The sequence below is a fragment of the Styela clava genome, chromosome 1 (assembly GCF_964204865.1).
Source record: "Styela clava chromosome 1, kaStyClav1.hap1.2, whole genome shotgun sequence".
In the NCBI taxonomy this organism is placed as follows: Eukaryota; Metazoa; Chordata; class Ascidiacea; order Stolidobranchia; family Styelidae; genus Styela; species Styela clava.
The window spans coordinates 20,273,167-20,289,594 of NC_135250.1; the positions used below are offsets into that span (position 1 = coordinate 20,273,167).

Here is a 16,428-nt window from a genome sequence, read left to right on the forward strand (position 1 = left end):
GGAAAGCCTTCATCACCAAAATAGTTATGGCAACCCTATAACCACCAGGCTAGACCCATCTCAACTAGGAGCCCTGGTCAATGTTGATTGTAAACCAATAATATTTCGGCCTACCATAAGCAATAGATTTATAGATCTTTCTTGGATGTTTGCTCAGTGCCTTGTTCAGAATGAAAGTTAATAACTCTCACTAAAAATAGTTACCTCATCTTCAGATGATTCACTTCCTTCTTTTTCATTGATATTATTTGATTCTTCGGAACCAATCTCTGACTGTTGTTGTTGTTCAATCTGGCAGTAAAAGAAATTAAATTCAAAAAAAAAGAATTAAAATCTTACATCATCAAGAGTAAGACCAGTGTTGGCATGGCCCGGAAATACCTATTGCAGGAACCTATGCAAAACGAAATACCAAGAATCAGTGCTGGGTTGAGCCCATGGAAAAGTGGCACTCACTGTGGCCGCATAGGTAGCGGTAGCCTGATAAGGATGGTCTTGAGTGCTGCGTACATTGGATACAGTTTAAAATGGATGAAGATAAGTCCAACTAATACAGAGACCTCAAGAAGACAGGCAATTCATTGAGGCGGAAGATAATACACAAATATTCGATTCCCCACAGTATTATCAATATACCGATATAGAAATGAGAATACCAGTACTTCATATTTACAACTAAACAGGTTGTAATTAATTCTTGAATTAATAATATTCATTTGTGGCTATGTATTTTGACTTGTTCAAAATGCTTTACTTGGGTGAGATAACAAGAGTCTTGTAACTGGAAATAATAAAAAGGTAAGATTTACACACTTTTCACTCTGAAAAAGTGGGTGTACTCTGTACTGGCTCTGATAGTAAGGATTTAACTTAAAAAGCTACCTTATTTAGGAAAAACCAGGATATTTCTGTTTCATCTATTTCTACCAAGTTTTTACTTTTACGACCTTGGAATACATGGTGGATATGGGCTTAGTATTAGGTTAATTGATTACGATTTATTTGGAAATTCAGAAAATTAAACTTGCCATTTTTTGTCATTTTCTAATTTGAAATCATGATTCATGAGTAAAAACTATAAAAATTAATCGCAAACTCATTGTAAGGCCAAATTCCATGATTGTTGATCAAATAATGGTAACAACATGTGTAATCTTTACTGTTCACACTGTCTTATGTAGAAAACTATGTGAAAAGGTTTAATTTCATAACGTATTACTTTCACAAACATGAGAACTAGTTTTCTTGCTCAACAATAGGTACAAAGAAATTCTTCGATGCGAATCAAACACTAGCGAAAACAAAAGATATTTAACCTATCAATTTCCTATCTTTTGTTCGAATGTTTTCTTCGGATTGTGAAAACATAATGCTCATAGTAAAGATGACGATTGATACAATTCATACACTACCACTTATCTTTAGATAAAAAACTGAATCCAAAATAATTTCAAATTTGTAAACAAAAAAGTGTTGATGTATCAAAGCTGGGTCACCTGGGAATCCTCTCTTGTCGCTTTGTGTCTAACGACAAATTAATAAAAGTTAATTCAGTTTATTTCCTTGTAAATTTTATTAAAAATCCCATCAAAATAATGTTATTTCAATATTTACCATCACAGCCTATTAACAATTTAGTGCAACCACTATCTAGTGAATTTTCTGATTTTAAACAATGCCCATAACATTATTTGCCCTTGTAAATCGAACTCAACCAGGATTCTTTTTAGCTATTTTAAAGACTCTCCTAAAATTTTCTTTGAGTCTCTGGTGTTTAGTTTAGTCAAGTTTGAATCATTTCACTCCAACACTTCAGTGACTTCGAGTTGAGTCTGACTCAAATTAAATAAATGACTTGACTTTCCCAAAAACTACGCTGCTATCCACTCCTATATTCCTACTCTTGCTGCTTTTGGTTGATCTTGAATAAACTGTGATAAAAAATGACAAGAAAACCTTACCGATTTCAAAGCAAAATGGATTGTTCTCAGACGTTCTTCTGGAACTTGCAATAGAAGTCTTCTATCTTTGTTCAACCTATTCTGTAATGTTGTTAAATTTCTTCTAGTATTTTTCACTCTCATATTGTAATACATTTTCTTTTTTTGAACTGTAGCCTGTGTATTATAAAAAATTGTATTATAAATAATAGGAATTCATGTTATATCAATACTTAACGTTTGAAATAGAATTGTAAAAAAGTAGATAAATGAGCTGACATTTTTTGAAATTTTGATTGTACTATGCTTTGTCAAACCCCATATAGTTTGTTTGGCTCGACGATGTGGCGCATCGTTGTAAGCGTCAGGAATGCGCTCTCCCCCATGTTTTACCTGTGATTACCCTGTGTGAGTTTGCAGGTTTCAATCCCACGTGGGATAATTATGTGTGAGAGGATTGCTGGACTCCTCGAAGCCGTAGGGTTATTCACGAAACAGCTGGTCGCTCACAGCTTCCAGGACTGGTATCCGGATGAGAGTCTGTGGTTAACCATATGATTTGCCCCTCTTATCGACTTTCCTCTACCTTCACGATGAATATGTAAATCCTATATTATGTTTAATCAAAAAATAAATACCATCCATTCCCAGTCCACTCATCTAACACTTCAAAATATGGAACACAAGAAAGAATAATATAAATGTAAATTCAAAATAATAATACCTCTGCTAGTTCTCTCATTTGAGGACTTGAAACATCCAGAGAATCGAGTCTAACCAACTTAGGTAGATGATATAATATATGTGTTGAATAATTGCACAATAAACATACAGGGTTGCATGAATACAAAGGATCCTGTTAATAGAAATCCGGGTTGATGAAAATTGATTAAACACAATATTAGTAGTGGTTTCAGTTGATTATATGCATTTAAGTTTGCTTAGAGAATGTCATATATTTCCAGTACCATTAATATTAAAAACTGTGATAAATGATATTAAAGATAGGAAACAACTTATGGACATGGTAATACAACAAGCATCATAAAGTGCAGAAGGACAGGGTAGACAAAATTTCTATTCCGAAACTAACACCAAAATTTCCAGAAAAACGTCCTATAACCACCAAAAATTCCTATATTTATTCTAGTGAAAAGTATAACCAACATGTATAATAACAACTACGGTATATTTCAGTACAGTATAACAACCAAAGACTAGGTAAGAAAATTGGCATTACCATTCACATACTAGTCAAATACCTATAAAAAGTTGTGTTAACAAAGTCATGCTATAAATCTGTAACCAGAGATGGTCAAAACCGAATAATATAATGTTTTGAAATTCTAAAATAATGTATTCGAATATCAAACATTGAACATATTCTGTTCACAATGGATCTGTTCCACAAAAAAAATTCTTCAAGATATTGTAAATTTGTAAAAAAAAAAATTAGTCACACAGAATCATGGAGATAAACATTGTTTTAGGTAGTATTCTCTATTATAGGCTTTTCTGTCAGAAGTTACAAATTTTTTGTCTATCATAAGTTAATAAATGCTTAAACAGACATTTTCAAATGAAAATATTCTAAATTATTCCTAATAATTCCTACTATATCAAATATAACCAGTTTCAAATGTATTCAAATATTCAATTCGTTTTGGACATCCCTGTCTGTAACCACTATAATTCAATATAGTGTACCGGTAAATAGATCAAGCCCCTTCAGTGGGGTCTCCTGAAGTACGCGTCCACAAGTACCTTTAGTGGGCGTAGCATACTGATTTTCGCCAAGAATATTCCTAACCCCCACCTGAGTATGACATCCAAAAATTCAGTCCCTACGAGCTACGAAGTCGCAATCACGTCCTAAATCTTGCTAAAGTATAGCTATGATCATCTGAAATGGCATTCGTGTCGATCATAATGAACTCACTAAAGCCAGCGCTTTCTCTTGTATCGGTATCGTTACTACGAGAAAACAAGGGAAATAACTCGCTCGATTCTGGATGATTGTCTGCGTTGGAGGGCCTTATTACGTCACTGTGACTTCGCAGTGATGTAATTTTCGGATGTCGTAGTCAGGTGAGGGTTAGGAATGACACATGCAAAAATTGTTGAGCCAGGCTATCTAGATGTACTTGTGGGCGTGTATACTTCAAGAGACCCCTTTAGTGTTAGCCCAATTGAGTGAGTAGCTTTGCTTTGAGCAATTTTCATATAAAAATTAAAAATGTTACCTTGAAACTCAGATCGACTAGTTTCGTAAGTTTTGTTAAATGTGTAATGTCTTTGAGTGAAGAAAGTTTGTTTCCAGATAAGTTTAGGACATGCAAATGACTCAAGTTATCCATCGAATGTCCTTCAATATACAAGTAAATGGATTATGATAACTCATAACGAATTATAAAAATAGGAAATAGGGTTTGTGAAATGGGAAATTTTACACTCAAATTTGAACCCAAATTGCAAGACATTCAAAATACTACAGGTTGACAAAATTGCAGACTCGATTTCAACTTTCACTCTTGTCTCCTGGAAGTTTGAAATGACGCCTCTGGCTTCAACACCAATACTGATAGAAACTTGCCATAGTTTTAGCTGACTTTGTCAAGAATTTGACAGTTCTTACCATATGGATGAAATGAAGGGGTTAACTCTGATTACCCTGCACAGTGTTCGCATGTTCAAATCCTGTAAGGAACAGTTATGCGCCAGAGGACTGATGGTCTGTCTACAGGTTGCCTGTCACTTTATTTACATCAAAATTTTGCAAAATTTTTCTATATTCAGCAATGCTTACCTATTGATTGGATTTGATTCCCAGCAACATTCAATTCCTGAAGCCATTTTAGATTCTCAACATTCTGAAACAAATTTTTTACAGTTTGGTAAAGCCTCATCAAAATTGAAAACCTCGATTGACATATTTAATAAGGAAACTTATTCGGTCAGAATCTCAAACATCGGGAATTTACAATAGATCTTCATCATCTTCAATAGATACTGATCATAAAAACACAAACCTCAATTCTTTTCAGTTTGTTTTTAGAAAGCCATAAAATATCCAAAGCGTGAAGGTGTGCTATATTCTCAATTTTTTCAATCTGATTGTCATATAAGTATAACTTTGATATTCGTTTGTTATTTTCAAGACCGTGGATTGTCTGAAATGAAGAAAATAAAGTATATAATCCAGAAAAATTTATCAAATACGAAGCAGAAAACTGAAAAAAAGACAGGCAATAGATATTCACTGGGCGCGGTGGGCAGTGGCCTAGAGAGAATGAGCGTCGTATAAAAATATGAGGAAACTGTGAAATCTGTCGCTTCATATTTCGCTACTTACTGACATCTCATATCGATAACGAGCACATGCAATATTGTAATGCGCGATATTTAATTTAGAAACAAAATAACAGAAGTAATGACAGATTCAGTCAATGATTTATTTTTTCATAGCAGATAAAGTATGTGAGATGAGAACTACGATAATATTTCAGCAACAAAGTTTATTTTATAGTTTTGAAGATGGAAATCAACAAACCTTCAATTGACATTCCGCTATCCATAATTCTCTCAACTCTGGACAATGTTCCAAGTTTTCAATTTTTGAAATAGTTTGACCTGAAAAATTATACATACGTGGCATAGAGATGACAACTAAACTATAATTTTCAACATTAAGCAGAATATGTGTGTCCTACATAACAAGCTAATCAACGTGATATTGGTTGGGAAGAACTACAACGTTTTCCTTCTTTTTTTGTCTACAAGTATTGTCAAATTGGCAAAAAAGGTTGACAATTCTCCTGTGAATTGTTTAGATAAAAATTTAAGACATATGAAGTGCTGCATATATTTTCCACACTAATTGCAGTACCTGACCCCATTTATAATTGACAGTACAGAGTGTTCATAAGTCCTGTATTAAATTAGGTAAAATGACTTTGATTTGCTTTGGCAACTAATGGTGGGCATAAAAAAATATATTAAATGAATTGAAAAACTAAAATAAACTGCGATTAAATTAAAACTACTGAGATTAAGATATTCAGAAGTGACTTCATTATAAAATTTTGATTATAACAGTATTTATGAACACCTCGTTTATTTGGTATTTCTTACCTACGATGATCAAGCTTGTTAAATGAGGAAAATGAACGAGTCCAACAATCCTGGGAAAGCCGGAGAAAAACATTTCCAATTTCTTGATCGACGTTCCATTCGACGCAAGTTGAGAATATTGAAATCCATTGCTGACACACTACATACAAAGAATGACAATATGAAAACTCATTATTCGGAAGGCTTAGGAGCTGGTTTGATTTCACAGTGGTTCGGCCTCAGCTCTGGAGCCACAATATATTTGAACAGCAGTTCGAGCTCCAGAGCTTTATTTACTTCACTGTTGGAGCTGAGCACCACCCACAACTACTACCATGGTGCATCAGCCCAGATGCAGTTTCGCAGAAACAGGACACAAAACTGTGATACAAGGGTTTTTCAAATAAATACTAGAAATTGAAATTTAGAAAAATATTATGAGCTGAAAAGGATAGATCTTATTAAATGTTATTAATAAGTTGATTTGTCATATATATTGCTGATATTCAGTGGCGAAAAAACGTTCAGCAAATAGGATGGTTTAAAAATCCCAATTACTATTTGTCAAACAACTAACTGTGATCACTAAATAATACAAAAAAATCATAATACTCACAATCTCTTTGATAATATCTTCATTATCACGAGGTGAAGAATCTTGTGTCATGATTATTAGAAATTGCTGCCTCTGTAACAATAAACAGAAAATATTAAAAAATATTGAATATGATAATTGCATGCTTCTGGAATGAAACTAAAAAAATATCAGTAATTTAACATTTCCATGTGGCTTACCGGTATTTATCACACTAAACGTTGCTAAAATGTTCTTAACATGGTAGCAAAATTTTTAATTTGGTCATTAATATCCACTTATAGATGAGACTTTGTGACTTTGATTTGGGCAATTCTAAACAAAAAACATGTAATTATTGTGAAGCCTAAAATCCCGAGCATGCTTGATTTCAACAAAATCCATAGGATTTAAAATTATAATTAAACCTTTGATATGAGAACTTCTATGACTTAGGATAGGACTTATATATTTATCCCGGGGGAAGGAAAGACGGCTTAACCATATGGCGAACCACAGCCTCTTGTCTGGTTACCATTCCATCCATGTCCGGTATGGGATTGGTTAGTTATTTGTTTTCGGAAGCATGGACTTGATGGTGGAGAAAGCCCTAACCGACCAGCAGTTACCTGAACCATCCTACGATGGCGAGGGGTCCAGCAATCCTCTCGCACATAACTATCTCCGCATGAGATTTGAACTTGCGAACTCACGCAGAGTAATCCGAGGCGCGATGGCAAGCGTATTCCTAACGCTTGGCACGATGAGCCACACTGCCGAGAATTAGAATAGCATATTGGCTTCGCCATTTAAAATAAAATCCTGAAAATATGATGATATTCTTATGCGAGTTCGGGTAAGATTTTCATATTTAACCTGACGAGTCGGTTAGGATAGGATTTATAGGATAGGATCATATTTATCGTGGGGTAGAGAAAAGCCAATAAAACGGCTTAATCATATGGCGAACCACGAATTCTTGTCCGGTTACCAGTCTATGTTCAGATGTAAATGTAATTGCTAAAAGTACAACAGCCCGAAAGTTTAATACTATCGTGTCTTTTGTTTGTTAACTTTGGCCCAAGCCTCATTTAATTGGGTGGGCAGGCACATGAGATACTTTTCGCGTTTTAAACTTTTCTATAGGTTCTGCTTGCCCTCCAGAATTCTCCATTTTTAATTTATGTTTGTTATGGAGTTTTCGAAATTAACTATCTATCTATGTTCAGATGTTGGGTGTGGGATTAGTTCTCAGGTCAGCAGGTTCTGTACGGTAGTTAGTCAGTTATGTGAATTTGTTTTCATATGCGCCGACTTCAAGAAGTTTGTGTGCAAGAGTAATGATAAATATGGACCTCACAATATTATTGTTGAATACTAGCTAAAAATATGGTACTGTACCTGAAGTGGCGCCTGGAAACAGTTTGAATGAAATAGTCAAATCACTGAATCAATCAGCTTTCTCAGAAAGTCAGCACAGTAGTAGACCTACCGGTATCCTGATATCAGTGTTTCCTAACCTACAAGTTTCACCCATCGTGTAATTTTGCACATGTAAGTTACATAACACAAAACTGGGGCCACTAAACTGCCAAACTGGAATCACATTCTTCCCAGACTTTGTTATCCAAACACCGAGCAGCGTCTTCAGTTGCCTGAGTGATATTGCGCGACACCTGATGGAATCTTAGGTAACATAACATTAGTTTCATACGGAGACGTTGAAAATCACTGTAATGTAATATTCATGGTGTTTTCGATGATATTTTGTATGAAAATTTGACTTCGAGGGTACATTTCACCACCCAGCCGTGACACGTATTAGTACTCAATAGTAGGGGTCGGTCGACATAGTTGACCTTGTAGTCTTGACCCTTATATTTTATGATTGTTTTTTGTGTCCATTGCAATCTGTACATTTTTGATAAATTCAGAAACAAATCATTATCTCTCTCAATACCGGAGTTAGTTAATTTGAATTGTAAAATTGATTTGTTGTGCGCGCATACCATATATTTGCGTAATGAAATGCAGTGCTGGGCACTCCTTATGCGTAAGAAAGGCACGCATAAAATATCTCACATTAAAAACAGGTAGGCTACATGCCAAATCATGTACAAATACAATTAACTCCTGTGAGAATTTTGCTGCTGTTTCGTTTCCAAAATAAGATTGCAAACGAGGCCTCAAAAGAAGTTTCTGCAACAAGTAGCTCTGCAGGCGCGTGCAGTCGATTTCTTTGCTTCGTTTTAATTGAATCTAGTGATGAAAATGATTTTTCGCATAACGCAGTAACTGGCTGAAAAGACGGACAACAGTTTGATTGCTCGATTACTTGGCGATGGGTATTCGTTATCAAGAGATATCTAAAATTGTGATAAGTAATTCTTTTTTAATCTGGAATGTAAAGTAGAATCGCCACTTTAATCAAGTCTTTTCTTATTCATTGGGTTCATTATATTAATTCCTCTGCAGTTGATCGACGCCTCAAACGAAATGAATTTGCATTACAATGACAAAGTCGTTGACTTGGCAACAGGCTTAAAATCCTACTGAAGTCTGGAAAAGATCTCTCAAAAAAAGGTTATTTCTTACTGGAATATTATACTGTTCTTGACTGTTCTGGTTTAAAAAAGGATATATGCATTACGTTTCATATGGGTTTCATACGCAGAACAGAAAAAGCACACGTGCCGATTTTGAGGCTGCTTAATTTTGCGAGATTTGATGGAGCGCATTCGCGATGAATCGGAGGCGAAGAGTGTGAATGCTCGGCGCCAAGATGTCGCGTAAGACGGCGTCAAGATGTCGCGTAAGACGGCGTCAAGATGTCGAGAAAGACGACGGAAGGAAGAGAATTGCGTAATGAGCCAACGCAACTTTGTCTACGGTAAAGCGATTGAGACGGCATAAAAACATCAAAACAACCAAATTTATCGCGGACCGGCAAAAAAGCTTCACCGACCGGCACCGGTCCGCGGACCGGCGGTTTTGAACCACTGGTCTAGCTAGAGCCACATGCGGCCCGCGGTTTGGACCACCCTGAGATATACTTTGAATATTTTAGTTCAGGCATTTATGTTTAGATCAGTGCATCTCAACCTTTCTCATATCGCGGCCCACTTTCATGGAGAGTTTTATTTCGCGGCCCACCTTTATATATTAGTTTTTTTTCAGGAAACTCAAATTATTTGAGGCAGGGTTGTCCAAAACGAATCGAATATTCGAATATCAAAGTAAGTTCGAAGTATTCGAAAATATTTTCGGCAAATTTTCGAATAATTCCAAATAATAGTCATTTTTTGCCGTCAGCTAGGTGTTTCGTATTTGAGAGAAATCTTCAAACGATTTTTTTCGTTTTTTTCACGTATTGTAATGACGATAAAACAGAATTCTTCTGTGCGAGCGTTCGCGCATTTGGTTGCGATAAATTTGCACGGATGCGTATTGGGTATTCCCTTGCAAAGCTTCTTTTTTACGCATTGTTTCTCAGCACGTCAATAAGTGGAAAATATGTAAAGCCGTAATTGTTACGAAACCAAAAATAGTTTATACATTTTCCCACTTTTTGGCGTATAATTTTGATAATGATAGTAAAAAGTAACGACTTTTATCGGGATGATTTTCTGTTGCATATTTATTCAAATCCATGACCAGTACCAGCTTTTAAAATGCGGACGCTATATTAATTCAATTTTGTCCAGACTTATGAAAATATATACGCTTACCTAAGATACCACGCAATCTGTGGACATAAAGAGTGTGGTAAGCTGCCCGATTATATTTAATTTTTAATTTGTACATGCAGAAAAATGAGAGCAGTACTATTCTAAAATACCACGGCAATCTGTGGACATAAAATGTGTGGGTAATCCTCAATTATAATTAATTTTTTATACGTATTTTCATACTTACAGAAAAATAAAAACATTACTTTTCTCAAATCCCACCATCGTATATAAATGACATGAATGGCCCCAGACTCATCCGATTTACGTTCGAGCGTCTGTAATCAAAGAGAAAAGCGACTTTTTAAAAAAGTGTCAAAGAACAAGTACAACAAGAAGAAGAAGGGTGCCAGCATAACATGCGAAACGATCGTTATGTTCACTGACGTGTCCAATTATCGTGTTTTCTCAATAATATTCTTTTACAGGATGATATTATTAATCTATTACTTTTATGTCTCATGTTTAAACTTTATTTGAAGTTTTGGCAACTTTCCTGAATTTTCGTACCGTCTGTTTTTGGACACGTCACTGTACATAACGATCGTTTCAATATTATTGTTTTTGGTATTCTTCTCCTTCTTCATGATGAAATCACTTTTCTCTTCGAATACTGGACCAATTGCTTTGAAATTTTCAGTGGTTGAAGAATAATTTTTTTGTCAGGAGGCCATTATTTTTACTCATTTAAAAAATTTCTGTCGACTTTAAGATAAATCCGTTTTTTGTGTGTCAGAAATAAAAAAATAGCGCCACCTTGTAACGTGTTCATATATTTGAGCATAGATCTCTTTTTTTTTTTGAAGGTTATCATTTTTCTACTACGGTTGAGTTCAAAATCAACGTTCCCCAACCGGGAAGGAATTCCCTTCACCTTAAGTCAGGGTGGTCCAAAACCAGACCCACGGGACACATGTGACCCGCTGTGTCATTATCTGTGGCCCGCGTCACATTTGATGATATAGGTAACATTTAGTGATAACCAAAAAAATGGCATTTTGGTATTGTTTCATCATAAAAAAATGGAAAAATCTTCTGCCACATTGGCGTATCACTGACGTCGTTGAATTTACCAGTGACATGGATAGCTAGTGTGAAAGTCAGTTATTCGATTTCGTCACCCCTGGATGACTTCCACAAATTGATCCTATCTCTTGCTTCGGGAATATTCTTTAACAATATATCCATATCAGCCTAGCATTATACTCGCTGCCGCATTGTATTTTTCTGTAATCAGAGTAAAAGATAACGAGTAAAAGATAGACTAGTGCCTACATGTCAGAAAATTTAGTAAATATTAATTAATGTGGCGATATTAACCTGCTGTAGCCGTCGAAATTTAGTAATCGGTCAATCTGCAGTGATTTGTAAGTCGCTTTGTAAACATGAGCTCCAAAGAAAAGCTGACCAGTGCAAACAGATTTTTCAACTCGATATGGGTGAAAAAGTACTTGTTTGTGGAAATTTAAGTCTCAATGCTTGGTATGTCCGCAAGTTGTGACGGTGCCAAATGAATATAATCTAAAACGGCATGTTATCGATGTTTGGGAGCGCTTCATTTATGAATGTTGTAAAGAGTCTGAAATCTAATACAAGGAACAGGCTGCTTAACAAAATATTTGATGCCAGTTAAAGACTTTCAACGACCAACAAAATTGTTGATATATATAAAAGGATTGGTTAATTAATGCTAAATAAAAATCAAATGTCTTGGGACTAATGTGGCCCGCGAACAACACAAAATTAATATTGTGGCCCTCGACGCCTAAAACCTTGGACCACCCTGCCTTAATTCATTTTATTCATGTTGCAATTGGTTTCAACTGCTCGCACATTGCAGGTACTGATTTATAGATACAAAAAAGAGAAAATGAAAATATAAGTGAGCAAAATATGCAACGCAATATTGGACTAGGACGTCCTTGTTTTGCAGTCATGGATATTTATCGGACAAAAAGATCACAATCAAAAGATATGTTGTACATATCTTGTTTCAAATGAAGAAAATGTTTGGCAAATGTCTGTGGCTTGAAATCTACATGGCATTTTTCCATAATGGGTATGGCTTCGATGAATACGTTGTGATTGTTGAATGCATACTACGTGATAACGATAGTGCCCAATTCACGATCTGCTTGCGACGAGTCTTGATGAAGCTTTAGACATGGCGGAATCCATTCTTGTAAAAATATCAGGTCCGCTGCGTAAACTATGTTTGTCCCAAACCGGCGAAAGATATTGCATCAAGCTTTCAAAGCGTTCGTCCTGCATCTTAAATCCAACTTTTCGCCCTCTTGATCGCTGCGTTGTTGTAGCACGCGAGGTCCAGTTAGCGCTTACGTTGTTCCTTCGTCGACCACTATCATAAAAGCTGTTTTCTTGAGCTGCTCGTCCCACTATATTGTTGGATCCATTGGCTTGAGGCAATTTCACTTTATCTCCAACAGCCCGTTCTGGTTTGTCAACTGCGCTGTGTTGGTTGTGACGAGCGCCACTTCTCGAAGGGGGAATTTGAGGCAATCTGTTAATGTTCATCGACGTTTGCGATCGAGATGCCATCTGAATGAATAAAAATAAATTGTTATCCACAAACGTTTCCTTGATTCATTTTAAGTGCTAAAACGGCTTATACAAAACTAATAAAATCCATATATATATATCTATATATTTAAAGTAAACGCGCATATGTATGCTCTACTTACCTTCTGGGGAGATGGAGTGTTTTCATGTGAGATCTTTTGCCTCGCTGTAATTGCACTGTATGGATATTTTGCAGGACGATAAAGAGCAATACTCTGGGGTGTTGCAAGAAGAGTTTCTGGATATCCGTCAGTAAAATCAACGCTCATTGGTCGACGGGGAGAGGCCATGATATTTAGGTTTTTGCTGACGTAGTTGTCTTCCTGTTTAAACACAATAAAAATGTAATTATTATTGGCACACATCTCGTGATATGTATGATTTGTTAACATACCTTCATCCATCTGTTTTGCTTTCTCTCAAGTCTCATCTTGAAAGTATTTATAAAATGGTCATGAACATCTCTACTTTTCTTTTGCATTTTGTTCTCTGTCGAAACCTATTATAAACAAATAAAAATATTATATCTTTTATTTTATGTTGTTAATTTAGTGAAGAAGGCTTCGAGGAAAGTACGGAAATACAACATAAAAAAATATAATAGTTCCCTAAAAACCTCGCTGTTCACAATACCAATTTTCTATTGATAGATGAGAAATTAAAAAAAAAATCTGTGAAAAGAGATAGGTTTCATTTTTACGCATAAATATGCTCATATTCACGAGTGATTCTGCAATTTATTCTACATTTTAAAATAAATATTTGTTTTGCAGCTTCGGAAGCAATAAATATTTTATCGTCTAAATTGACTGACAGGATTCATTTTGTCGGACAGAACATAACTGACAACGATCACTTTCAATTTATTATGAATTTATATATTTTGTGGATCCTATAAATATTTATTACTGTATTAGAAAATACTATTTGTTGTTTTGTTCAGAAGTTTCTCAAATGCTAATTGGGTAAGTTGGTATAAATTTCTTGCTTTGTTTTCAATTTATAAAAAGCAAATGTACAATTTTTATTTTGACTGATGTTAATCGGAACTCAAGACACCCTATTTAATGACTTGACATAATATAATGCTTGCTAAAAATTTGTTTCGAATTAAAATCATTCAATGTCCATGCAAATATTTTTTCGATTTTGTTGATAATCATTTATAACCAACATTCTGATTTCATTAAATTGTTCGAAAGCATGGCAAACATCTTTATTTATCCTCAACTGCAAATTTGTCTGAATTAACAAAAGATCAATCTATCAAAAATTTATTGGTAAGAAAGGTGTAAAGCAACAAAAATCTTATTGACTGAGTGGTTTCATCGACATTTTCTCACATGCTACTTGGAGTTGACTACTGGGCTGGGATATCTTAAGTAAATAGCAATCGATTGTAAAAAAGTATCACTTAAGGAAGTCTCTACGTTCATTCACTTTATTGGTTTTAGATATATCTCTAGATTAATAGAATATATCTTTAAAATTGCGTTGTGAAAAATAATTGCTCAAAAAATATTCGATTTATAAAGATAGAATATTGTACATTTCAAGGTTTGAGGTCTGAAAACAGGGAATAAAATTTCGTTTAAAACTTTTTCTTCTTTAATTCAATAAACATTTAACGCCCAAACAAACATAAGGCCTAAAATGGCTTAAATTGAAAAACCAGGGACCATACATAAAATTTGCCATTTAAGTTAGTCTCATATATATTACTTATTTTTTCCCGTTCGAACGAATCAAAAAAACTTGTTGGCGTATAGTTTCATAAAGATTAATAAAGATAAGTATTTATAAATGTACACTGATTCATTAAATAATATTCCTGGAATTCTTGTTTGATAAAGAATATTATATTAACCCACCTTCATATCTAGAAATCTCTCTTCACTCACATTTGCGTTCAGGATAACATGGCTGATATGTGACTTGGGAAGCATTTGCGTTACAACTCCTTCGGCTCCATTTTGAGATGAAATATTTATGATTTCGTCACTTGCTCTTCTCAAATCACAGAACATAACAATTGGTTTTCTTGCTTTCGTCCTTCTAGGCATTTTCGATGTTTATAATAGTTAATTTGATAAAGAGTAAATATCTGAGAACAAAAACGATTAATGATTCTTATTCAAGAGTTCTTTGAATTTTATTGCTTCGAGTATAATGTCCGGAAATACGCGAATAAATAAATATTTCTGAATTACATGCCTGTATAATATTACCAAATTTTGATTATCGCCTTCTGCTAGTGTTAGGCAACTGGCTTAATACCATAAGAGCGGTTCACGAAATGCAATACAAGGTTGTTAGTTTGGACTTATCCTAATCTACTACACAATAAACTTCTAATTGTTTGCAGACCTGCCTAATTTCCTAGAATATGCTTCAAAAAGTACGCTTACCATTGAAATGCTTTTATCCTCTTCAAAACACATTCATACCTTCGGATTAGCAAATATTTCCTTACCGTGTAGTTTGTTGTTAAAGATGAACTTGTACAGACTTGACTAGTCTCGCAATAAAACTACTATAATCAGGTATTTACGCGACGCAACGAAGACAAGAATAAATTTAAATTTCGATGCTAAATGTTGAGAAAAATTGTCACCCCAATCTGGCCACGAAATAGTACCTTTCTCGTTAAGAATAATATATATATATATTAATCTAGAGGTCGCTGGTATAAATACTGCTTTAACGAATGTTCTATTTTTAGATTTAATATAAGCTCATTTCTTAAACAAAGCCTAGTTCAACTATTTTTTCAGCAGTAAATTCAGAGCTTCGAGTTATGTTTCGCAAAAAAGAATACTTTGATGAAGAACAAATTGTTTCTGGCGTCAGAATACAACACCAAACCTATAACATACCCGGTCTTGTGTCATATCGCAAACTTCCAGGACACTTTTATTTACGCCATCGGACTGACGTATATTCAAATTCCCAAGTTTTTTGACCTTTTCCGTGACAAATTTTAATGACATTCCTTATTCAAACACAGTGAATAATATTACACTGGTACAAACTCCATATATTGGATCATAATTCTAAAACTAGGGAGGTAAGCCTGGACATAGTTGGCCAATTTAACTTATCAATATCGGAAGATTGGTTGTGCTTAAACTTCTTAGTGTCCCAAATTAGAAACTACTTTACGGCTACCGTGCCGCTTGGGTCAGCATTTGTTCATGTATGTCCGATAAATTCCGCCTCTAAAAGCGCTGATACCGTGCATGGTCGTTGAGTTGTATAATAGATGGGTTTTACCGCTGCGCAAACATCCCATTATAAAGTTGTGTTTGGAATGCACAATACATTTATCTTCCTTCTATTATTTTATATGGTTGGGTAGACAGATCCCTCTCGATTAAAACCTTTATTCGCGGAAAATTGACATTTGAGTCTGCCCAAACCTGGGTATTTGTTAATTCAAAATATGTGCCACTATCTAACCGTAATAATGTGTTCGGTTCGACTTTCTGAAGTACGT

The 16,428-nt window shown here is 34.8% G+C and overlaps 2 protein-coding genes across 3 annotated transcripts in view; both read right to left on the bottom strand.

Annotated features, from left to right (window-relative positions):
• Positions 1–8,426, bottom strand: part of LOC120345956 (leucine-rich repeat-containing protein 9-like) — a 32,628-nt gene extending 24,202 nt beyond the window's left edge. The window contains exons 1-11 of one of the 2 annotated variants that reach the window (XM_078111381.1): positions 8,026–8,426; positions 6,846–6,960; positions 6,667–6,738; positions 6,072–6,210; positions 5,491–5,570; positions 4,970–5,110; positions 4,747–4,810; positions 4,184–4,305; positions 2,665–2,796; positions 1,962–2,117; positions 205–291 (exon numbers count right to left, since the gene is read on the bottom strand). In XM_078111381.1, the coding sequence (XP_077967507.1) occupies positions 205–291; positions 1,962–2,117; positions 2,665–2,796; positions 4,184–4,305; positions 4,747–4,810; positions 4,970–5,110; positions 5,491–5,570; positions 6,072–6,210; positions 6,667–6,717 (972 nt within the window). In that variant the 5' untranslated portion in view covers positions 6,718–6,738; positions 6,846–6,960; positions 8,026–8,426. The remainder of the gene's footprint in view (positions 1–204; positions 292–1,961; positions 2,118–2,664; positions 2,797–4,183; positions 4,306–4,746; positions 4,811–4,969; positions 5,111–5,490; positions 5,571–6,071; positions 6,211–6,666; positions 6,739–6,845; positions 6,961–8,025) is intronic. The other variant, XM_039415579.2, reaches the window with a different exon arrangement.
• Positions 8,427–12,140: 3,714 nt separating this feature from the next.
• On the bottom strand, positions 12,141–15,456 carry LOC120348275 (uncharacterized). The gene is made up of 5 exons (XM_039418391.2): positions 15,341–15,456; positions 14,804–15,036; positions 13,327–13,431; positions 13,055–13,255; positions 12,141–12,911 (listed from the first exon to the last, which is right to left on the bottom strand). The coding sequence occupies exons 2-5, from the start codon at positions 14,993–14,995 to the stop codon at positions 12,477–12,479; spliced, it is 933 nt and encodes a 310-aa protein (XP_039274325.2). The 5' UTR covers positions 14,996–15,036; positions 15,341–15,456; the 3' UTR covers positions 12,141–12,476.
• Positions 15,457–16,428: the final 972 nt, after the last annotated feature.